A 23,569-nucleotide genomic window follows, 5' to 3' on the forward strand; every position below is an offset into this window, starting at 1 on the left:
TTGTGTGCATGTAGCGAGGGGGAGAGAGAGGAGGGAGGTTGTGTGCATGTAGAGAGGGGGAGAGAGAGGAGGAGGGAGGTTGTGTGCATGTAGAGAGGAGGAGGGAGGAGGAGGGAGGTTGTGTGCATGTAGAGAGGGGGAGAGAGAGGAGGGAGGTTGTGTGCATGTAGAGAGGGGGAGAGAGTAGGAGGGAGGTTGTGTGCATGTAGAGAGGGGAGAAGGAGGGAGGTTGTGTGCATGTAGAGAGGGGGAGAGAGAGGAGGAGGGAGGTTGTGTGCATGTAGAGAGGGGAGGAGGGAGGTTGTGTGCATGTAGAGAGGGAGAGAGAGGAGGAGGGATCTTGTGTGCATGTAGAGAGGGGGAGAGAGAGGAGGGAGGTTGTGTGCATGTAGAGAGGGGGATAGAGAGGAGAAGGGAGGTTGTATCTGCATGGAGAGAGAGGAGGAGGGAGGTTGTGTGCATGTAGAGAGGGGGAGAGAGAGGAGGTAGGTTGTGTGCATCTAGAGAGGGGGAGAGAGAGGAGGAGGGAGGTTGTGTGCATGTAGAGAGGAGAAGGAGGGAGGAGGAGGGAGGTTGTGTGCATGTAGAGAGGGGGAGAGAGAGGAGGAGGGAGGTTGTGTGCATGTTGAGAGAGGGAGAGAGAGGAGGGAGGTTGTGTGCATGTAGAGAGGGAGGGAGGAGGAGAGAAGTTGTGTGCATGTAGAGAGGGGGAGAGAGAGGAGGAGGGAGGTGGTGCGTGTAGAGAGGGGGAGAGAGAGGAGGAGGGAGGTTGTGTGCATGTAGAGAGGAGGAGGGAGGAGGAGGGAGGTTGTGTGCATGTAGCGAGGGGGAGAGAGAGGAGGGAGGTTGTGTGCATGTAGAGAGGTGGAGAGAGAGGAGGAAGGAGGTTGTGTGCATGTAGAGAGGAGGAGGGAGGTTGTGTGCATGTAGCGAGGGGGAGAAAGAGGAGGGAGGTTATGTGCATGTAGAGAGGAGGAGGAAGGAGGAGGGAGGTTGTGTGCATGTAGAGAGGGGGAGAGAGAGGAGGGAGGTTGTGTGCATGTAGAGAGGGGGAGGGAGGAGGAGGGAGGTTGTGTGCATGTAGAGAGGGGGAGGGAGGAGGAGGGAGGTTGTGTGCATGTAGAGAGGGGGAGGGAGGAGGAGGGAGGTTGTGTGCATGTAGAGAGGAGGAGGGAGGTTGTGTGCATGTAGTGAGGAGGAGGGAGGTTGTGTGCATGTAGAGAGGAGGAGGGAGGAGGAGGGAGGTTGTGTGCATGTAGAGAGTGGGAGAGAGAGGAGGAGAGAGGTTGTGTCTGCATGTGAAGAGGGGGAGAGAGAGGAGGAGGGAGGTTGTGTGCATGTAGAGAGGGGGAGAGAGAGGAGGAGGGAGGTTGTGTGCATGTAGAGAGGGGGAGAGAGAGGAGGAGGGATCTTGTGTGCATGTAGAGAGGGGGAGAGAGAGGAGGAGGGAGTTTGTATATGCATGTAGAGAGGTGAGAGAGAGGAGGGAGGTTGTGTGCATGTAGAGAGGAGGAGGAGGGAGGTTGTATGCATGTAGAGAGGGGGAGAGAGAGGAGGGAGGTTGTGTGCATGTAGAGAGGAGGAGGGAGAGGAGGAGGGAGGTTGTGTGCATGTAGAGAGGAGGAGGGAGGTTGTGTGCATGTAGCGAGGGGGAGAAAAAGGAGGGAGGTTATGTGCATGTAGAGAGGAGGTGGAAGGAGGAAGGAGGTTGTGTGCATGTAGAGAGGGGGAGAGAGAGGAGGGAGGTTGTGTGCATGTAGAGAGGGGGAGGGAGGAGGAGGGAGGTTGTGTGCATGTAGAGAGGGGGAGGGAGGAGGAGGGAGGTTGTGTGCATGTAGAGAGGAGGAGGGAGGTTGTGTGCATGTACAGAGGGGGAGAGAGAGGAGGAGGGAGGTTGTGTGCATGTAGTGAGGAGGAGGGAGGTTGTGTGCATGTAGAGAGGAGGAGGGAGGAGGAGGGAGGTTGTGTGCATGTAGAGAGGGGGAGAGAGAGGAGGGGGGAGGTTGTGTCTGCATGTAGAGAGGAGGAGAGAGAGGAGGAGGGAGGTTGTGTGCATGTAGAGAGGAGGAGGGAGGTTGTGTGCATGTAGAGAGGAGGAGGGAAGAGGAGGGAGGTTGTGTGCATGTAGAGAGGAGGACGGAGGAGGAGGGAGGTTGTGTGCATGTAGAGAGTGGGAGAGAGAGGAGGAGAGAGGTTGTGTCTGCATGTGAAGAGGGGGAGAGAGAGGAGGAGGGAGGTTGTGTGCATGTAGAGAGGGGGAGAGAGAGGAGGAGGGAGGTTGTGTGCATGTAAAGAGGGGGAGAGAGAGGAGGAGGGATCTTGTTTGCATGTAGAGAGGGGGACAGAGAGGAGGAGGGAGTTTGTATATGCATGTAGAGATGGGAGAGAGAGGAGGGAGGTTGTGTGCATGTAGAGAGGAGGAGGAGGGAGGTTGTGTGCATGTAGAGAGGGGGAGAGAGAGGAGGGAGGTTGTGTGCATGTAGAGAAGGGGAGAGAGGAGGAGGGAGGTTGTGTGCATGTAGAGAGGGGAGGAGGAGGGAGGTTGTGTGCATGTAGAGAGGGGGAGAGAGAGGAGGAGGGATCTTGTGTGCATGTAGAGAGGGGGAGAGAGAGGAGGAGGGAGTTTGTATATGCATGTAGAGAGGGGAGAGAGAGGAGGGAGGTTGTGTGCATGTAGAGAGGAGGAGGAGGGAGGTTGTGTGCATGTAGAGAGGGGGAGAGAGAGGAGGGAGGTTGTGTGCATGTAGAGAGGAGGAGGGAGAGGAGGAGGGAGGTTGTGTGCATGTAGAGAGGAGGAGGGAGGTTGTGTGCATGTAGCGAGGGGGAGAAAGAGGAGGGAGGTTATGTGCATGTAGAGAGGAGGAGGAAGGAGGAAGGAGGTTGTGTGCATGTAGAGAGGGGGAGAGAGGTTGTGTGCATGTAGAGAGGGGGAGAAAGGAGGAGGGAGGTTGTGTGCATGTAGAGAGGAGGAGGGAGGAGGAGGGAGGTTGTGTGCATGTAGAGAGGGGGAGAGAGAGGAGGGGGGAGGTTGTGTCTGCATGTAGAGAGGGAGGAGGGAGGTTGTGTGCATGTAGAGAGGAGGAGGGAGGTTGTGTGCATGTAGAGAGGAGGAGGGAAGAGGAGGGAGGTTGTGTGCATGTAGAGAGGAGGACGGAGGAGGAGGGAGGTTGTGTGCATGTAGAGAGTGGGAGAGAGTGGAGGAGAGAGGTTGTGTCTGCATGTGAAGAGGGGGAGAGAGAGGAGGAGGGAGGTTGTGTGCATGTAGAGAGGGGGAGAGAGAGGAGGAGGGAGGTTGTGTGCATGTAAAGAGGGGGAGAGAGAGGAGGAGGGATCTTGTGTGCATGTAGAGAGGGGGAGAGAGAGGAGGAGGGAGTTTGTATATGCATGTAGAGATGGGAGAGAGAGGAGGGAGGTTGTGTGCATGTAGAGAGGAGGAGGAGGGAGGTTGTGTGCATGTAGAGAGGGGGAGAGAGAGGAGGGAGGTTGTGTGCATGTAGAGAAGGGGAGAGAGGAGGAGGGAGGTTGTGTGCATGTAGAGAGGGGAGGAGGAGGGAGGTTGTGTGCATGTAGAGAGGGGAGGAGGAGGAAGGTTGTGTGCATGTAGAGAGGGAGAGAGAGAGGAGGAGGGAGGTTGTATATGCATGGAGAGAGGAGGAGGGAGGTTGTGTGCATGTAGAGAGGGGGTTGAGAGAGGAGGGAGGTTGTGTGCATCTAGTGAGGGGGAGAGAGAGGAGGCGGGAGGTTGTGTGCATGTAGAGAGGAGGAGGGAGGAGGAGGGAGGTTGTGTGCATGTAGAGAGGGGGAGAGAGGAGGAGGGAGGTTGTGTGCATGTAGAGAGGGGAGGAGGAGGGAGGTTGTGTGCATGTAGAGAGGGAGAGAGAGGAGGAGGGGTCTTGTGTGCATATAGAGAGGGGGAGAGAGACGAGGGAGGTTGTGTGCATGTAAAGAGGGGGATAGAGAGGAGGAGGGAGGTTGTGTGCATGTAGAGAGGGGGAGAGAGAGGAGGGAGGTTGTGTGCATCTAGAGAGTGGGAGAGAGAGGAGGAGGGAGGTTGTGTGCATGTAGAGAGGAGGAGGGAGGAGGAGGGAGGTTGTGTGCATGTAGCGAGGGGGAGAGAGAGGAGGGAGGTTGTGTGCATGTAGAGAGGGGGATAGAGAGGAGGGAGGTTGTGTGCATGTAGAGAGGGGGAGAGAGAGGAGGAGAGAGGTTGTGTCTGCATGTGGAGAGGGGGAGAGAGAGGAGGGAGGTTGTGTGCATGTAGAGAGAGGGAGAGAGAGGAGGAGGGAGGTTGTGGGCATGTAGAGAGGGGGAGAGAGAGGAGGAGGGATCTTGTGTGCATGTAGAGAGGGGGAGAGAGAGGAGGGAGGTTGTGTGCATGTAGAAAGGGGGATAGAGAGGAGGAGGGAGGTTGTATCTGCATGTAGAGAGGGGAGAGAGAAGAGGAGGGAGGTTGTGTGCATATAGAGAGGGGGAGAGAGAGGAGGGAGGTTGTGTGCGTGTAGAGAGGGGGAGAGAGAGGAGCAGGGAGGTTGTGTGCATGTAGAGAGGAGGAGGGAGGAGGAGGGAGGTTGTGTGCATGTAGAGAGGGGGAGAGAGAGGAGGGAGGTTGTGTGCATGTAGAGAGGGGAGGATGAGGGAGGTTTCTGTGCATGTAGAGAGGGGGAGAGAGAGGAGGTGGGAGGTTGTGTGCATGTAGAGAGGGGAGGAGGAGGGAGGTTGTGTGCATGTAGAGAGGGAGAGAGAGGAGGAGGGATCTTGTGTGCATATAGAGAGGGGGAGAGAGAGGAGGGAGGTTGTGTGCATGTAGAGAGGGGGATAGAGAGGAGGAGGGAGGTTGTATCTGCATGGAGAGAGAGGAGGAGGGAGGTTGTGTGCATGTAGAGAGGGGGAGAGAGAGGAGGGAGGTTGTGTGCATGTAGAGAGGGGGAGAGAGGAGGAGGGAGGTTGTGTGCATGTAGAGAGGGGAGGAGGAGGGAGGTTGTGTGCATGTAGAGAGGGAGAGAGAGAAGGAGGGATCTTGTGTGCATGTAGAGAGGGGGAGAGAGAGGAGGGAGGTAGTGTGCATGTAGAGAGGGGGATAGAGAGGAGGAGGGAGGTTGTATCTGCATGTAGAGAGGGGAGAGAGAGGGGGAGGGAGGTTGTGTGCATGTAGAGAGGGGGAGAGAGAGGAGGGAGGTTGTGTGCGTGTAGAGAGGGGGAGAGAGAGGAGCAGGGAGGTTGTGTGCATGTAGAGAGGAGGAGGGAGGAGGAGGGAGGTTGTGTGCATGTAGAGAGGGGGAGAGAGAGGAGGGAGGTTGTGTGCATGTAGAGAGGGGAGGATGAGGGAGGTTTCTGTGCATGTAGAGAGGGGGAGAGAGAGGAGGAGGGAGGTTGTGTGCATGTAGAGAGGGGAGGAGGAGGGAGGTTGTGTGCATGTAGAGAGGGAGAGAGAGGAGGAGGGATCTTGTGTGCATATAGAGAGGGGGAGAGAGAGGAGGGAGGTTGTGTGCATGTAGAGAGGGGGATAGAGAGGAGGAGGGAGGTTGTATCTGCATGGAGAGAGAGGAGGAGGGAGGTTGTGTGCATGTAGAGAGGGGGAGAGAGAGGAGGGAGGTTGTGTGCATGTAGAGAGGGGGAGAGAGGAGGAGGGAGGTTGTGTGCATGTAGAGAGGGGAGGAGGAGGGAGGTTGTGTGCATGTAGAGAGGGAGAGAGAGAAGGAGGGATCTTGTGTGCATGTAGAGAGGGGGAGAGAGAGGAGGGAGGTAGTGTGCATGTAGAGAGGGGGATAGAGAGGAGGAGGGAGGTTGTATCTGCATGTAGAGAGGGGAGAGAGAGGGGGAGGGAGGTTGTGTGCATGTAGAGAGGGGGAGAGAGAGGAGGGAGGTTGTGTGCATCTAGAGAGGTTGGAGAGAGAGGAGGAGGGAGGTTGTGTGCATGTAGAGAGGAGGAGGGAGGAGGAGGGAGGTTGTGTGCATGTAGAGAGGGGGAGAGAGAGGAGGGAGGTTGTGTGCATGTAGAGAGGGGGAGAGAGGAGGAGGGAGGTTGTGTGCATGTAGAGAGGAGGAGGGAGGAGGAGGGAGGTTGTGTGCATGTAGTGAGGGGGAGAGAGAGGAGGGAGGTTGTGTGCATGTAGAGAGGGGGAGAGAGAGGAGGAGGGAGGTTGTGTGCATGTAGAGAGGAGGAGGGAGGAGGAGGGAGGTTGTGTGCATGTAGAGAGGGGGAGAGAGAGGAGGGAGGTTGTGTGCATGTAGAGAGGGGGAGAGAGTAGGAGGGAGGTTGTGTGCATGTAGAGAGGGGAGAAGGAGGGAGGTTGTGTGCATGTAGAGAGGGGGAGAGAGAGGAGGAGGGAGGTTGTGTGCATGTAGAGAGGGGAGGAGGAGGGAGGTTGTGTGCATGTAGAGAGGGAGAGAGAGGAGGAGGGATCTTGTGTGCATGTAGAGAGGGGGAGAGAGAGGAGGGAGGTTGTGTGCATGTAGAGAGGGGGATAGAGAGGAGAAGGGAGGTTGTATCTGCATGGAGAGAGAGGAGGAGGGAGGTTGTGTGCATGTAGAGAGGGGGAGAGAGAGGAGGGAGGTTGTGTGCATCTAGAGAGGGGGAGAGAGAGGAGGAGGGAGGTTGTGTGCATGTAGAGAGGAGAAGGAGGGAGGAGGAGGGAGGTTGTGTGCATGTAGAGAGGGGGAGAGAGAGGAGAGAGGTTGTGTGCATGTAGAGAGGGGGAGAGAGGAGGAGGGATGTTGTGTGCATGTAGAGAGGGGAGGAGGAGGGAGGTTGTGTGCATGTAGAGAGGGAGAGAGAGGAGGAGGGATCTTGTGTGCATGTAGAGAGCGGGAGAGAGAGGAGGGAGGTTGTGTGCATGTAGAGAGGGGGATAGAGAGGAGGAGGGAGGTTGTATCTGCATGTAGAGAGGGGAGAGAGGAGGAGGGAGGTTGTGTGCATGTAGAGAGGGGGAGAGAGAGGAGGGAGGTTGTGTGCATCTAAAGAGGGGGAGAGAGAGGAGGAGGGAGGTTGTGTGCATGTAGAGAGGAGAAGGAGGGAGGAGGAGGGAGGTTGTGTGCGTGTAGAGAGGGGGAGAGAGAGGAGGAAGGTTGTGTGCATGTAGAGAGGGGGAGAGAGGAGGAGGGAGGTTGTGTGCATTTAGAGAGTTGGGGAGAGAGAGGAGGGAGGCTGTGTGCATGGAGGAGGGAGGTTGTGTGCATGTAGAGAGGAGGAGGGAGGAGGAGGGAGGTTGTGTGCATTTAGAGAGGGGGAGAGAGAGGAGGGATGCTGTGTGCATGTAGAGAGGGGGGAGAGAGGAGGAGGGAGGTTTGTGCATGTAGAGAGGAGTAGGGAGGAGGAGGGAGGTTGTGTACATTTAGAGAGGGGGAGAGAGAGGAGGGAGGCTGTGTGCATGTAGAGAGGGGGAGGATGGAGCAGGGAGGTTGTGTGCATGTAGAGAGGAGGAGGGAGGTTGTGTGCATGTAGAGAGGAGGAGGGAGGAGGAGGGAGGTTGTGTCTGCATGTAGAGCGGGGGAAAGAGAGGAGGAGGGAGGTTGTGTCTGCATGTAGAGAGAGGAGGAGGGAGATTCTGTGCATGTAGAGAGTGGGAGGGAGGAGGAGGGAGGTTGTGTGCATGTAGAGAGGGAAGGAGGGAGGTTGTGTGCTCTTGTGAGTGTGTTGAGGGTGGATCTGTAATGTATGGGTTTTCATTGGTATGTTTACATTTTACATTTTAGTCATTTCGCAGAGGCTCTTATCCAGAGCGACTTACAGTTAGTACATTCATCTAAAGATAGTTAGGTGGGACAACCATATATCACAGGCATAGAAAGTACAGTTTTCCTCAGTAGAGTAATCGAGTCAGAGCTAGAAAGCAGGGGGTCAAGTGCTGGTTCAGGTGGGGGTGGGGTTTGAGTTGAGGAAGAGGATTATTTAAGATACTGTTTGAAGAGTTACAGATATTTTCGTAAGAGGGGCAGGGACTCTGCTGTCCTAACTTCAGGGGTAAGCTGGTTGCATCATTGGGGTGCCAGGACAGAGAAGAGCTTGGACTGGTCTCAGAGGGAGCTGCTCTCCCGTAGGGGTGGGAGGGCCAAGAGACCTGAAGTGGAGTGCTCGGGTTTGGGTGTAGGGTTTGAGCATAGCCTGCTGTTCCGTAGGTAAGAACCATGGTCTTGTAGTGGATGTGAGCTCCGACTGGAAGCCAGTAGAGTGTGTGGAGGAGCGGGGTGACATGAGAAGACGGCGGGCTGCAGCGTTCTGGATAAGTTGCAGGGGTTTGATGTCACAAGTTGGGAGCCCAGCCAACAGCGAGTTGCAGTAGTCAAGACCTGCGCCGAGTAAATGTCAGTTGGGTTTTCATAGCCGAGCATTCAGAGGTCGAGACAGCAGGTGTGGTAGAGAGAGAGAGTTGAAAACAGCAGGTCCAGGACAAGGTAGCACGTCCGGTGAACAGGTCAGCGTTCCATAGCCGCAGGCAGAACAGTTGAAACTGCAGCAGCAACACGACCAGGTGGACTGGGGACAGCAAGGAGTCATCAAGCCAGGTAGTCCTGAGGCATGATCCTAAGGCTCAGGTCCTCCAAGAGAGAGAGAATTAGAGGGAGCATACTTAAATTCACACAGGACACCAGATAAGACAGGAGAAATACACCAGATATAACAGACTGACCCTTGCCCCCTGACACATAGACTATTGCAGCATAGATACTGGAGGCTGAGACGGGTGGGTCGGGCCACACTGTGGCACCGTCCAACAATACCCCGGACAGGGCCAACCGGGCAGGATATAACCCCACCCACTTTGCCAGAGCACAGCCCCCACACCACTAGAGGGATATCAACAGACCTTACTCTCCTGAGACAAGGCTGAGTATAGACCACGAAGATTTCCTCCACCGCACAAGCTCGATGGGAAGAAAAAACGGATGAGAACAGAGAAGACAGTGTCAGCTTTGGCGGTGCGGAGAGCCTCCGTGACACAGAGAAGAGCAGTCTTGACACAGAGAAGAGCAGTCTTGACACAGAGAAGAGCAGTCGTAACACAGAGAAGAGCAGTCGTAACACAGAGAAGAGCAGTCGTAACACAGAGAAGAGCAGTCTTGACACAGAGAAGAGCAGTCGTGACACAGAGAAGAGCAGTCGTGACACAGAGAAGAGCAGTCTTGACACAGAGAAGAGCAGTCTTGACACAGAGAAGAGCAGTCGTGACACAGAGAAGAGCAGTCTTGACACAGAGAAGAGCAGTCTTGACACAGAGAAGAGCAGTCTTGACACAGAGAAGAGCAGTCTTGACACAGAGAAGAGCAGTCTTGACACAGAGAAGAGCAGTCGTAACACAGAGAAGAGCAGTCGTGACACAGAGAAGAGCAGTCTTGACACAGAGAAGAGCAGTCGTAACACAGAGAAGAGCAGTCGTAACACAGAGAAGAGCAGTCGTGACACAGAGAAGAGCAGTCTTGACACAGAGAAGAGCAGTCGTAACACAGAGAAGAGCAGTCGTAACACAGAGAAGAGACAATGAGAGAGTTGATCAGAGAGAGAGTTGATCAGAGACAGAGAGAGTGTTGATCAGAGACAGAGAGAGAGAGAGTTGATCAGAGAGAGAGAGTTGATCAGAGAGAGAGAGTTGATCAGAGAGAGAGAGTTGAGAGAGAGTTGATCAGAGACAGAGAGAGAGAGTTGATCAGAGAGAGAGAGAGTTGATCAGAGACAGAGAGAGAGAGTTGATCAGAGACAGCACCTTCAAGGGTTTTGGAAAGAAAAGAAAGAAGGGATACAGGTCTATAGTTTTTGACATCAGATGAGTCGAGTGTTGGTTTCTTAAGGAGGGAAAAGACTCGAGCCATTTTGAAGTCAGAGGGGAGGCAGCCAATGGTCAGGGATGAGTTGATGAGGGAAGTGAGGAATGGGAGAAGGTCTCCAGAGATGGTCTGGAGAAGGGAGGAGGGGATGCAGCCAGTGGTCAGGGATGAGTTGATGAGGGAAGTGAAGAATGGGAGAAGGTCTCCAGAGATGGTCTGGATAAGGGAGGAGGGGATGCAGCCAGTGGTCAGGGATGAGTTGGTGAGGGTAGGGCGGAATGGGAGAAGGTCTCCAGAGATGGTCTGGATAAGGGAGGAGGGGATGGAGGCCGAGTGGGCAGGTTGTCAGGAGGTCAGACCTCACTAAATCGCAGGATTTCATCTGGAGAGAGATGTGAGAAAGAAGTCGAGGCGTAGGGTAGTTCTGTTTGAGTGGGACCATGTGGACTCAACAGGCTGTGTTCTGCTCTGTGTGGTAAATGTGTCCAATATGTTTCCATGTTCTGTGTCCATTTGGAATGGTTGTGGAAATGTCTGATAGATTGCCGTAAATCTTTCATTGTTGTGGATTGTCTGGTGTGTTTTTCTTGCACCACGAGTGTCATGCTTGTGGATGTGTGTGATCTGTGGCTCCATGCAGCGGTGCAGGAGGAGAGGCAGCGGGGGAGGGAGCGGGGGGAGAACGAGGTGGAGTCCACCAGTAGTTTTAATGAGGAGATGCCCGTCGATAAGATTCTGGACGCAGAGCTTGCCGTGGAACCCAAGACAGAGACGTCAGCAGACGAAGGCCCTGGCAACTCGGTAAGGATGACTTAGAGCGGTGTTTCTTAAAGGTCCAATGCAGCTGTTTTTATCTCATTATCAAATCATTTCAGGGTAACAATTAAGTACCTTACTGTGACTGCTGCAAATAGCTTTTTCTCAAGCAAGAACTTTGTAGGACTCTCTGGCAGTGTTCTGAGTGATGAGAGGGAAAACTGAAAACTAGCTGTTATTGGCAGAGAGGTTTGGAACTCTCTTTCTTATTGGTCTATTAACTAATTTACCGCCTGGTGATGTCACCAGGCAGGCCAAAACTCCATCCCACCAATTGCAGGCGGTCTTTTCAAACAGCTTTGACACTAAAAGGGCCTCATCATCATTCTCAACATTTCACAGAATTATTCCTCATAGTGTGGAGATATAGATAAAACACAGTTAAACCTCATAGTGTGGAGATATAGATAAAACACAGTTAAACCTCAGTGTGGAGATATAGATAAAACACAGTTAAACCTCATAGTGTGGAGATATAGATAAAACACAGTTAAACCTCATAGTGTGGAGATATAGATAAAACACAGTTAAACCTCATAGTGTGGAGATATAGATAAAACACAGTTAAACCTCTTAGTGTGGAGATATAGATAAAACACAGTTAAACCTCAGTGTGGAGATATAGATAAAACACAGTTAAACCTCATAGTGTGGAGATATAGATAAAACACAGTTAAACCTCATAGTGTGGAGATATAGATCAAACACAGTTAAACCTCAGTGTGGAGATATAGATAAAACACAGTTAAACCTCATAGTGTGGAGATATAGATAAAACACAGTTAAACCTCTTAGTGTGGAGATATAGATAAAACACAGTTAAACCTCAGTGTGGAGATATAGATAAAACACAGTTAAACCTCAGTGTGGAGATATAGATAAAACACAGTTAAACCTCAGTGTGGAGATATAGATAAAACACAGTTAAACCTCAGTGTGGAGATATAGATAAAACACAGTTAAACCTCAGTGTGGAGATATAGATAAAACACAGTTAAACCTCATAGTGTGGAGATATAGATAAAACACAGTTAAACCTCAGTGTGGAGATATGTGGAGATCAATATAAAACAGTTAAACCTCATAGTTTGGAGATATATTTAAAACACAGTTAAACCTCATAGTGTGGAGATATACACTACCGTTCAAAAGTTTGGGGTCACTTAGAAATGTCCTTGTTTTTTTAAAGAAAAGCAAAACAATTTGTCCATTAAAATAACATCAAATTGATCAGAAATACAGTGTAGACATTGTTAATGTTGTAAATGACTATTGTAGATGGAAACGGCTGAATTTTTATGGAATATCTACATAGGCGTACAGAGGCCCATTATCATCAACCATCACTCCTGTGTTCCAATGGCACGTTGTGTTAGCTAATCCAAGTTTATCATTTTAAAAGGCTAATTGATCGTTAGAAAACCCTTCTGCTATTATGTTAGCACAGCTGAAAATTGTTGTGCTGATTAAAGAAGCAATGAAACTGGCCTTCTTTAGACTAGTTGACTATCTGGAGCATCAGCATTTGTGGGTTTGATTACAGGCTCAATATGGCCAGGAGCTCTGCCTAGAAGGCCAGCATCCCGGAGTCGCCTCTTCACTGTTGACGTTGAGACTGGTGTTTTGCGGTTACTCTTTAACCTCTCTGGGGGGGTGGGACGCTACCGTCTCACCTGGCCAACATCCAGTGAAATTGCATCGTGCCAAATTCAAAAACAGAAATACTCATTATAAAAATTAATGAAACATACAAGTGTTATACATCGGTTTAAAGATTAACTTCTTGTTAATCCAACCACAGTGTCAGATTTCAAAAAGACTTTACGGCGAAAGCAAACCATGCGATTATCTGAGAACAGCACCCAGCATACAAATCATTACAAACAGTAACCAGCCAAGTAGTCAAGTAACAAAAGTCAGAAATAGCGATACAATTAATCACTTACCTTTGATGATTTTCATATGGTTACACTCACAAAACTCCCAGTTACCCAATACATGTTGGTTTTGTTCGATCAAGTCCCTCTTTATATCCAAAAACCTCCGTTTTGTTAGCGCGTTTTGTTCAGTAAAACACTGTCTCAAACAACATCCGGTGAAATTGCAGAGCGTGAAACTCAACAAAACAGAAATTCTCATAATAAACATACATAAAAGATACAAATGTTATACACCATCTTAAAGATACATTTCTTGTTAATCCAACTGCTGTGTCAGATTTCAAAAAGGCTTTACGGCGAAAGCAAACCATGTGATTATCTGAGAACAGCGCCCAGCAGACAAATCATTACAAACAGTTAGTAGCCAAGAAGAGGAGTAACAAAAGTCAGAAATAGCGATAAAATGTATCCCTTACCTTTTATGATCTTCATATGGTTGCACTCCGAATACTCCATGTTACACAATAAATGTTTGTTTTGTTCGATTAAGTCCCTCTTTATGTCCAAAAACCTCCGTTTTGTTGGTGCGTTTTGATCAGTAATCCATTGGAACAAAGCGCGGTCACAAAAGACAGACGAAAAATCTAAAAGTACAATAATGGTTCGTAGAAACATGTCAAACGATGTTTATAATCAATCCTCAAGTTGTTTTTGTCATAAATAATCGATCATATTTCAACCGGACAATATCTTCGTCAATAGAAAAGGAGAAACAAGAAAGGCACGCTCCTGGTCACGCGCTGGCTTCATGTCTGGAAATTTCCACTGTCCACTCATTGAAAGTGCTGTTTCCCCCTCATTTTTCAGAGTAAAAGCCTGAAACAATGCCTAAAGACTGGCCACATGTTGTGGAAGGCATAGAGATCGTGAACTGTGTCATAAGTCTTTGTATGGTGGATAGGCTTTAACCTCTTACATCTAGATGTGCCACTAGCAGAACGCCTCGCCAATATCCAATGATAGAGCGTGGCGCGAATTACAAACACCTCAGAAATCCCAAAACTTCAATTTTTCAAACATATGACTATTTTACACCATTTTAAAGACAAGACTCTCCTTTATCTAACCACATTGTCCGATTTCAAAAAGGCTTTACAACGAAAGCAAAACATTAGATTATGTCAGGAGAGTACCCAGCCAGAAATAATCACACACCCATTTTTCAAGCTAGCATATAATGTCACAAAAACCAAAACCACAGCTAAATGCAGCACTAACCTTTGATGATCTTCATCAGATGACACTCCTAGGACATTATGTTATACAATACATGCATGTTTTGTTCAATCAAGTTCATATTTATATCAAAAACCAGCTTTTTACATTAGCATGTGACGTTCAGAACTAGCATACCCAAACTTACGGTGAATTTACTAAATTACTCACGATAAACGTTCACAAAAAACATAACAATTATTTTAAGAATTATAGATACAGAACTCCTTTATGCAATCGCGGTGTCCGATTTTAAAATAGCTTTTCGGCGAAAGCACATTTTGCAATATTCTGAGTAGATAGCCCGGCCATCATGGCTAGCTATTTTGACACCCACCAAGTTTGGCACTCACCAAACTCAGATTTACTATAAGAAAAATGTGATTACCTTTGCTGTTCTTCGTCAGAATGCACTCCCAGGACTTCTACTTCAACGCCCAATGTTGTTTTGGTTCCAAATAATCCATAGTTATATCCAAATAGCTGCGTTTTGTTCGTGCGTTCAAGACACTATCCGAAGGGTGACGCGCCGGCACGTATCGTGACAAAAATATCAAAATATTCCATTACCGTACTTCGAAGCATGTCAAACGCTGTTTAAAATCAATTTTTATGCGATTTTTCTCGTAAAATAGCGATAATATTCCAACCGGGAGACCTCGTTTTCGTTCAAACACTGAAAATAGAAAATGGAGTCTTCACATGCACGCGCGCACCAGTGTCATTGTTTTCAGAACGACCACTTTCCAAAACCCCTACTGTTTTTCGCCCAGGGACTGCAGAGATCTCATTCCACGTTCTGGCGCCTTCTGAGAGCCTATGGGAGCCTTAGAAAATGTCATGTTACAGCAGAGAGCCTCTATTTTCGATAAAGAGGCTATAGAAGGACAAGAAATGGTCAGACAGGGCACTTCCCATATAGAATCTTCTCAGGTTTTGGCCTGCCATATGAGTTATGTTATACTCACAGACACCATTCAAACAGTTTTAGAAACTTTACGGTGTTTTCTATCCAAATCAAACAATTATATGCATATTCTAGTTTCTGGGCAGGAGTAATAACCAGATTAAATCGGGTACGTTTTTTATCCAGACGTGAAAATACTGCCCCCTATCCTAAACAGGTTAATGTGAGGTTAATAGTGAGGTTAATGAAGATGCCAATTAAGGAATTATGAGGCGTCTGTTTCTCAAACTAGACACTCTAATGTACTTTCCTCTTGCTCAGTTGTGCACCGGGGCCTCCCACTCCTCTTTCTATTCTGGTTAGAGCCAGTTTGCGCAGTTCTGTGACGGGAGTAGTACCAGCGTTGTATGAGATCTTCAGTTTCTTAGCAATTTCTCGCATGGAATAGCCTTCATTTCTTAGAACAAGAATAGACTGACGAGTTTCAGAAGAAAGTTATTTGTTTCTGGCCATTTTGGGCCTGTAATCAAACTCCCAAATGCTAATGCTCCAGATACTCAACTTGTCTAAAGAAGGCCAGTTTTATTGCTTCTTTATTCAGAACAACAGAATTCAGCTGTGCTAACATAATTGCAAAAGGGTTTTCTAATGATCAATTAGCCTTTTAAAATTATAAACTTGGGATAGCTAACACAACGTGTCACTGGAACACAGGAGTGATAGCTGCTGATAATGGCCGCTGTACGCCTATGTAAATATTCCATTAAAAATCAGCCGTTTCCAGCTACTATAGTCATTTACAACATTAACAATGTCTACACTGTTTTTCTGATCAATTTGATGTTATTTTAACGGACTGTAAATGAGAGAGCACCTCCCTCCTGTAAATGAGAGAGCACCTCTCTCCTGTAACAGAGAGAGCACCCCCCTCCTGTAAATGAGAGAGCACCCCCCTCCTGTAAATGAGAGAGCACCCCCCTCCTGTAAATGAGAGAGCATCACCCTCCTGTAAATGAGAGAGCCCCTCCCTCCTGTAAATGAGAGAGCACCTCCCTCCTGTAAATGAGAGAGCATCACCCTCCTGTAAATGAGAGAGCACCCCCTCCTGTAAATGAGAGAGCACCTCCCTCCTGTAAATGAGAGAGCACCCCCCTCCTGTAAATGAGAGAGCACCCCCCTCCTGTAAATGAGAGAGTACCCCCCTCCTGTAAATGAGAGAGCACCGCCCTCCTGTAAATGAGAGAGCACTCCCTCCTGTAAATGCATCGCCCTCCTGTAAATGAGAGAGCACCGCCCTCCTGTAAATGAGAGAGCACCCCCCTCCTGTAAATGAGAGAGTACCCCCCTCCTGTAAATGAGAGAGCACCCCCTCCTGTAAATGCATCGCCCTCCTGTAAATGAGAGAGCACTGCCCTCCTGTAAATGAGAGAGCACCCCCCTCCTGTAAATGAGAGAGTACCCCCCTCTTGTAAATGAGAGAGCACTCCCTCCTGTAAATGCATCGCCCTCCTTTTAAATGATAGAGCACCGCCCTCCTGTCATTGAGAGAGCACCCCCCTCCTGTAAATGAGAGAGCACCGCCCTCCTGTAAATGAGAGAGCACCCCCCTCCTGTAAAAGAGAGAGCACCCCCTCCTGTAAATGCATCGCCCTCCTGTAAATGAGAGAGCACTGCCCTCCTGTAAATGAGAGAGTACCCCCCTCCTGTAAATGAGAGAGCACCCCCCCCTCCTGTAAATGAGAGAGTACCTCCCTCCTGTAAATGAGAGAGCACCCCCCCTCCTGTAAAAGAGAGAGCACCCCCTCCTGTAAATGCATCGCCCTCCTGTAAATGAGAGAGTACCTCCCTCCTGTAAATGAGAGAGTACCCCCCCTCCTGTAAATGAGATCCATTTAATGTTAATACATAAGATGGAATATGATTTAGATATGTTGTATCTTACACTCTCTGTCTGTATCTTCTGTCCAGACAAACGACCCAGTCACCAACATATGCCAGGCAGCAGACAAACAGCTGTTCACCCTGGTGGAGTGGGCCAAGAGGATCCCTCACTTCTCAGAGCTGCCCTTAGACGACCAGGTTATTCTACTACGAGCAGGTACAGAACACCTACTTATCATCATTTGTTTTTATATTTCTGTTAGTTGGAAAAGCATTGTGGGGTAGCAGGTAGCCTAGTGGTTAGAGCGTTGGACCAGTAACTGAAAAGTTGCTAGATTGAATCCCCGAGCTGACAAGGTACAAATCTGTTGTTCTGCCCCTGAACAAGGCAGTTAACCCGCTGCTCCTAGGCCGTCATTGTAAGTAAGAATTTGTTCTTAATAACTGACTTGCTTAGTTAAATAAAGGTTCAATAAAATAAAACACTAGCTGTTATTAACAAAGCGACACCCCTCTCATCTTACCCGAGGCTTCGACCGGTCAAGTCCGTAAAACGGTTGATTTCCACTGCAGCGCCACCTTCTTCTCTCATATTGATGTTGCATCCTATAACAAAATTCAACCTGACCTGGTCGTTAACATAAAGCAGTTTCCCATCAGAGCCATATCTGCAATGAACATATTGCCAACGATGACTCTTTCAAAAACACCCTAACACTGAACTCTGCTGGTGGGATATTTCAAACACTAAACCTCAATGCAGGAGAGGAAATATCACACCGCATCACTAATGAGCTGAACACGTTTTAATAGCCTGATAGGAAACCGAAAGAGAGAGAGAGAGATACATGAAGAGAATAGGAAATATTTGAAGATAGAGAAGTGGGAGGGATAGAAAAAGAGGGAGATAAGATAGAGAAATGAAGAGAGAACAGTAGATAAACACTAGCATTCACATGCAGTGACTTTAGTTGCCAAGTAAAGATCCCTGTGTGTTTATCTGTTTTATGTTCAGGCTGGAACGAGCTCCTCATCGCGTCCTTCTCACATCGTTCTGTCACGGTAAAAGACGGAATCCTATTGGCCACGGGTCTCCACGTCCAGAGAAGTAGTGCTCACAGTGCCGGAGTGGGTTCCATCTTCGACAGAGTCCTGACAGAGTTGGTGTCTAAGATGAAAGACATGCAGATGGACAAGACAGAGCTGGGCTGCCTGCGAGCCATCGTCCTCTTCAACCCAGGTCAGGGGGTCATACCTGCTTGCAGGGGCGTCAAGAACCCCAAAAAATTTAAGGGGGCAGAAAGTATGTGAGGATGGCTAAGTTGGAGAATTTAGAATTGTTCAAACACCTGATACAGCTTTTTCCTGCAATCTAGAGCCATCATTATGTGCATATCTAAGCATACCTCTTGAGCTGTCTGTATCCTCCTGGCTGGTGGTTCTTTTTCCTTAAGAAAGTAAATGTGAGTCTTATTCAGTACATTTAGTTATTGCTTGCTTTTCTACCAACCTTGCCAGCAGGCATGTCATCTAAGATAGTTAGACAAGCTAGCTACTCTAACTTGATTGATAGATCTGAAATGTCTTTTTGGTATCTAGTTATGAGGTTGGGAGATTGGGAACTTACTTGGGCTAGCTAAAGCCGACGTCATAACACTTATAAGTGGTTTCTAGTAGTGTTACAGAGAAAAAAACTAAATCAAAGAGATATATTTTTCATGTCTATGAGCATTACACCTCTGTCTACTTCGTTACGCCAGCCGTTCTGATACTGGTTTGTTAAATGACTTTTCTGTGTGGCGTATGAGGTAAGGAATGAGGTTGTTGATGTATTATTGGATGTGAACTTGTGGTCTGGGCGGTCTTCATGTTAGCAGACATGACCATGACAAGGAAGCCACAATAGATTACTATGAGTCATTGTAATGTTGGTGTCGGTGTGATGGGTCACCGGGCAGCATGACTGTATCTTAATGTTTCGGTGTGAGTGACTAGGACTAGTATCCAGTTTGACTGAAGTGGAGAAGGAGAGGGTTTGTCTAACATGAGAAGGTAGGGACGGACTGGGATCAGAAATCAGCCCGGGCAGTTCTAACACACCAGTCCATTGTTTTCCTAAAGGCCCCCCACACCAGCCATTTTTTTTTTTACTAGAGGCCCTCATTATTAGCCAAATAATGATAATTCTATGCAAAAATCTAGATTTAGACAGGCTCACAGGCCTAAAGATGGACCAGCCCATCTGGCATTTGCCTGAACTGACCTATGGCTAGTCCGTTTCTGAGAGAAGGTGAATTTATAAAGGCGTCAGACTGACTGTAAATGTTCTATGGTTGCAGATGCAAAAGGCCTGTCAAATCCACCAGAGGTAGAAGGGCTGAGGGAGAAGGTCTACGCCTCGCTGGAGTCCTACACCAAAGCCAAGTACCCAGACCAGCCCGGCAGGTACAGTATTCACAGCTCATACAGACAGGGTTGGTGTCAATTCCAATTGAAGTCAATCAATTCAAGAAGTAAACTGACATTACAATTCAATATTTAAAAGGGCTATATACTGTATTTTCAACGACTTCTCAATAAGCTGTAAAATGAGAAGCTATTTATGTCAAACTTTTTCAAATTAAAATCACTTCCTAAATTGACTGACTTCAATTAGAATTGACCCCAACCTTGCTACAGACCAGACACATCCCAATACAATCTGATTGTAATTGACCCCAACCTTGCTACAGACCAGACACATCCCAATACAATCTGATTGTAATTGACCCCAACCTTGCTACAGACCAGACACATCCCAATACAATCTGATTGTAATTGATCCCAACCTTGCTACAGACCAGACACATCCCAATACAATCTGATTGTAATTGATCCCAACCTTGCTACAGACCGGACACATCCCAATACAATCTGATTGTAATTGACCCCAACCTTGCTACAGACCAGACACATCCCAATACAATCTGATCACTGCCCTTGTCTCATTGGAATTGACCACTTATTTTAAAGAAATTGTTTTCCTTTAGTATTGTGGACACCTATCGGGCACTCTTACTTATTTGTGGTCATGAGGAAAAAGTTACAGGAAAGTGAGCCATTCCTTGAAAAGAGGACAATGAGCAAAGAAAGAATATTATGACATAATAATGATATTATGACATGGTCATAGCCAGGTTTAATCGTTGTTTCTTGTGACTTTCCCTCCTCCTAGGTTTGCTAAACTGTTGTTGCGTCTCCCCGCCCTGCGCTCCATAGGCCTCAAGTGTTTGGAGCACCTGTTCTTCTTCAAGCTGATAGGAGACACGCCCATAGACACCTTTCTCATGGAGATGCTCGAAGCGCCACACCAAATCACATGACACGAGTCCCACTTCCCTCTGTATATACTCCCACAATGTAATTGATATAAAGATGAAACTTGATTCAAGTTGTAAAACAGATGTATTTTGTACAAAGAAACAAATTATTATTAATGTCAACAATTTGTATTTTTGGGGGGTACGAGGAACATCTAGTTTAAGGGAGTGGAGTGGGGTGTAAAAAAAATACACTGTTAAAACACAATTCTAATAAAATTTTGTAAATAGATAATTTCAGGTATCCATTTTAAAAGCAACCCAAAGCAATATTGAAAAGAATATTTTATTAAAAGATTAATTGTATAAAACTGAAAACCGTCCTTAAGTTTCTAAAAAAAATGAATTTTAGAATTCTTCCAGAATAAAATAATATACAATTTGGATTTTTGGAATAGTTTTGTTTGTGATGTTTCTCATGCCTTTTCACAATAATTAAACAGACTAGGTGGTACTATATATCACACATTCATATAGAGTCAGGTCCAAAATTATTGGCACCCTTGATAAATACTGAGCTATATTGTATGCGCCTAAAAGTATATAACAATAATATTATTTTAAACTAATACATTCCTCAGCAAAATAGATTTTGTTTAACAAGTAACACAAAAAAAATCTCTAAAAGACAAGGGTCAAAATGATTGGCACCACTGTTTTCAATACTCCAGCACCCTCCCCTTACGAGGATAACGTCACAGCCTTTATCTAAAATGTTTTATGCGATTGGAGAACACATTGGGAGGGATCTTAGACCATTCCTCCATACAGAATCTTTCCAGATCCTTGATTTCCTTCGGTCTGCCGTTATGAGCTGCCCTCTTCAATTCAAACCACAGGTTTTCAATGGGATTCAAGTCCGGAGATTGACATGGCAATTGATTTTGATTTTGTGGTCAATTAACCATTTCTTTGTGGATTTTGAAGTGTGCTTGGGGTAATTGTCTTGCTGGAAGATCCACTCTTGGCCAAGGTTCAGCCTCCTGGCAGAGGCAACCAGTTTTTTTTGGCTAAAATATCCTGGTACTTGGTAAAGTTCATGATGCCATTGCAAGGGCCCGAGGACCAGTGGAAGCAAAATAGCCTCATAACATCAAAGCTCCACCACCATATTTTACAGTAGGTATGAGGTTATTTTCTGCATATGCCTCTGTTTTTTGACACCAAACCCTATCACTGGTGGGCGTGGCCAAATAGCTCTATTTTCAAGTCATCTGATCATAGCAGCGCCTGTTTGCTAAATGGCACAGACACTTGGATTGGAATGGTGCTATGGTCAGATGATCGACAAAAATTGAGTTAATTGACCACACAAATCAACATCTCAGACTCCGGACTTGAATCCCATTGAAAACCTGTGGTTTGAATTGAAGAGGGCAGTCCATAAGGGCAGACCCAAGGATATCAAGGATCTGGAAAGATTCTGTGTGGAGGAATGGTCTAAGATCCGTCCCAATGTGTTCCTCGATCTCATTAAACATAAAAATCTCATAAAAAAGGCTTAGTGTCTTTATCCTCACAAAGGGAGAATGCTGGAATATTTAAATCTCTTTGAGAGATTTATTAAACAAAATCTCTTTCTCTGAGCAATTCTATTAGTGTCAAATGATATATATTTAGCATATAATAATATAGCTCAGTATTTATTTTATTTAGTTTTTTTTGCTCATCTTTATCAAGGGTACAAATTATTTTGGAACTGACTATGTGGTTTTACATCAATCAGTGTAGGTTTACCCAGGTACTGCCATCTGTAGTACACTACTGCCATCTGTAGTACACTACAGCCATCTGTAGTACACTACTGCGTCTGTTTCCTTCAATGAGCCACTAAAGGTCTTGAGTAGATCTACTGTATGTAGACCTACCGGTAGTTCTCAGCGCTCGTGGGGCATTTAAGCCCTGAACAGCGCCTGACAGGCAACCCTGTCTCCAGGATGCATTCAGCCACCAAGACCAGAGCCAATCTCATGCAAGGAACAACAAGCTGTCGAGCCACATTCAAACCGAGACAGAAAGCTTAAGCCTAGAGGGAAAAAGGTAATAAGGCTAGCTTCTTTCATAATTAAGGCAACTTTATAATGATATATCACTGATACTAAGACTGATTTGTTGTAGATTAGCAATCTTTTTGTGTTCGTTAGCTAGCTTGCTGGCAGGGCTGCAAACAAGCTCACTTGGCTAGCTAGTCTTGTGAGCTACCTAGCTAGTTAGCTAGGCAGTCTTGTTAGCTACTGTAGCTAGCTAGTTTTCTATGCTAGTTGTTATCTTGCAAAACTGATATGCTTATAATTATAAGGGACACTTCATGTTTAGTGGATAATATTTACATTTACAGAACTCCATTCCTGACAGGCTGATCAGATTAGCTTTCAGCCTCAGAGCTTGATCAGATTCAATAGCAGCCTCAGAGGCTGATAAGTCAAGATGCTGCCTTGTGCAGTAGGCTGTTTCATGAGAAAAGCTCCTTGCAGGCATATTAACAGTCAAAGTGCCTAATAGGCTGATGCATATGATCCAGTGGGATCTATTCCCGCCAGGCTGATCAGATTCAATAGCAGCCTCAGAAGCTGATAAGTCAGCATGCTGCCTTGTAGGCTGTTTTAATGAGCACATGTTTTGTCTATCTATATGAATGGGCCAAGACTGATACCTGACCTTAATTGTAGTCATTATTCAATCAATGATTGGATGTATTACTTTGTTTCACTGATGTTTCTGTCTTTGTCTTATAGCTGTGTGATGGTTGACTGTGACATTAAAGAAAAGAAGGCAATCGAATCAGTCTTCCCACAGTCTGCAGTGTTACTTTGCTGGTTCCATGTAGCCTATTACAAGTAACTATTATGAAACTAACAGCCTCCTTTCAAAATTCAGCATCACAATGATTAGTTTAAATATTTACATATGAACATGCTTGCTGTCACGAATCCCACCGAAGGTGGCTCCACTGCCTGCTCGGGCGGCGCTCGGCGGTCGTCGTCACCGGCCTACTAGCCGCCGCTGATCCCTTTTTCCTTTTCGTTTGGTATGTCTTATTGTTTGCACCTGTTCCTCATTTGGGTCTTTTGATTTTTGGTTATTTAAGCCTGGTTAGCCCGCCCAGGTTTGTGCGGGATTATTTAGCGTCAGGTTGTGTTTTGTATTTGGATGTGCTGGCGATCTACTATTGTTATATTTTTATGCATGCTGTGCACCTGTTCTGGGCACTTTGCATTTTTTCACGCCGGTTGTGTTGGCGTCGATCGTGTTGTGTTTTATTTAATAAACACACAGTTCCTTACCTCTGCTCTCTGCGCCTGACTCCTACCACCACTCCTAGCAACTACTGACAGAATCCCGCACCAGCTATGGAGTCAGCAGGAGCAGCCTCCCCTCCTCTCCCATCGATGGAGGAACGGGTCCTCCATCATACCACCATCCTCCACCGAATCGGCTCAGCGATGGACCAGATGATGGAGAGGATGGACCGATGGGAGAGGAGTGGCCTCCCTACCGCATCCCCAGCACCAATTCCCCCTCCACCATCTACCCCTCCACCGACGTCCGGACCCGGAGCCCTACGCCTGGCTCTCCCCAGGGAGTACGATGGAGCGGCGGCTGGGTGCCAGGGGTTCCTGCTACAGTTGGAGTTGTACCTGGCTACCGTTCGTCCGACTCCCTCGGGAGAGGAGAGCGTAAGCGTCCTCGTC

The 23,569-nt window shown here is 47.5% G+C and overlaps 1 protein-coding gene across 5 annotated transcripts in view; it reads left to right on the forward strand.

Annotated features, from left to right (window-relative positions):
• The window catches only part of rxrgb (retinoid X receptor, gamma b), a 127,771-nt gene extending 107,508 nt beyond the window's left edge, over positions 1-20,263 (forward strand). For all 5 annotated transcript variants that reach the window (XM_045687937.2, XM_045687938.2, XM_045687935.2 and 2 more), the window contains exons 5-9: positions 10,400-10,560; positions 16,606-16,735; positions 17,534-17,758; positions 18,858-18,963; positions 19,733-20,263. In XM_045687937.2, the coding sequence (XP_045543893.1) occupies positions 10,400-10,560; positions 16,606-16,735; positions 17,534-17,758; positions 18,858-18,963; positions 19,733-19,880 (770 nt within the window). In that variant the 3' untranslated portion in view covers positions 19,881-20,263. The remainder of the gene's footprint in view (positions 1-10,399; positions 10,561-16,605; positions 16,736-17,533; positions 17,759-18,857; positions 18,964-19,732) is intronic.
• The last annotated feature ends 3,306 nt before the right edge of the window (positions 20,264-23,569 follow it).

This window comes from Salmo salar, chromosome 10 (assembly GCF_965601325.2).
Source record: "Salmo salar chromosome 10, fSalSal1, whole genome shotgun sequence".
Classification (NCBI taxonomy): Eukaryota; Metazoa; Chordata; class Actinopteri; order Salmoniformes; family Salmonidae; genus Salmo; species Salmo salar.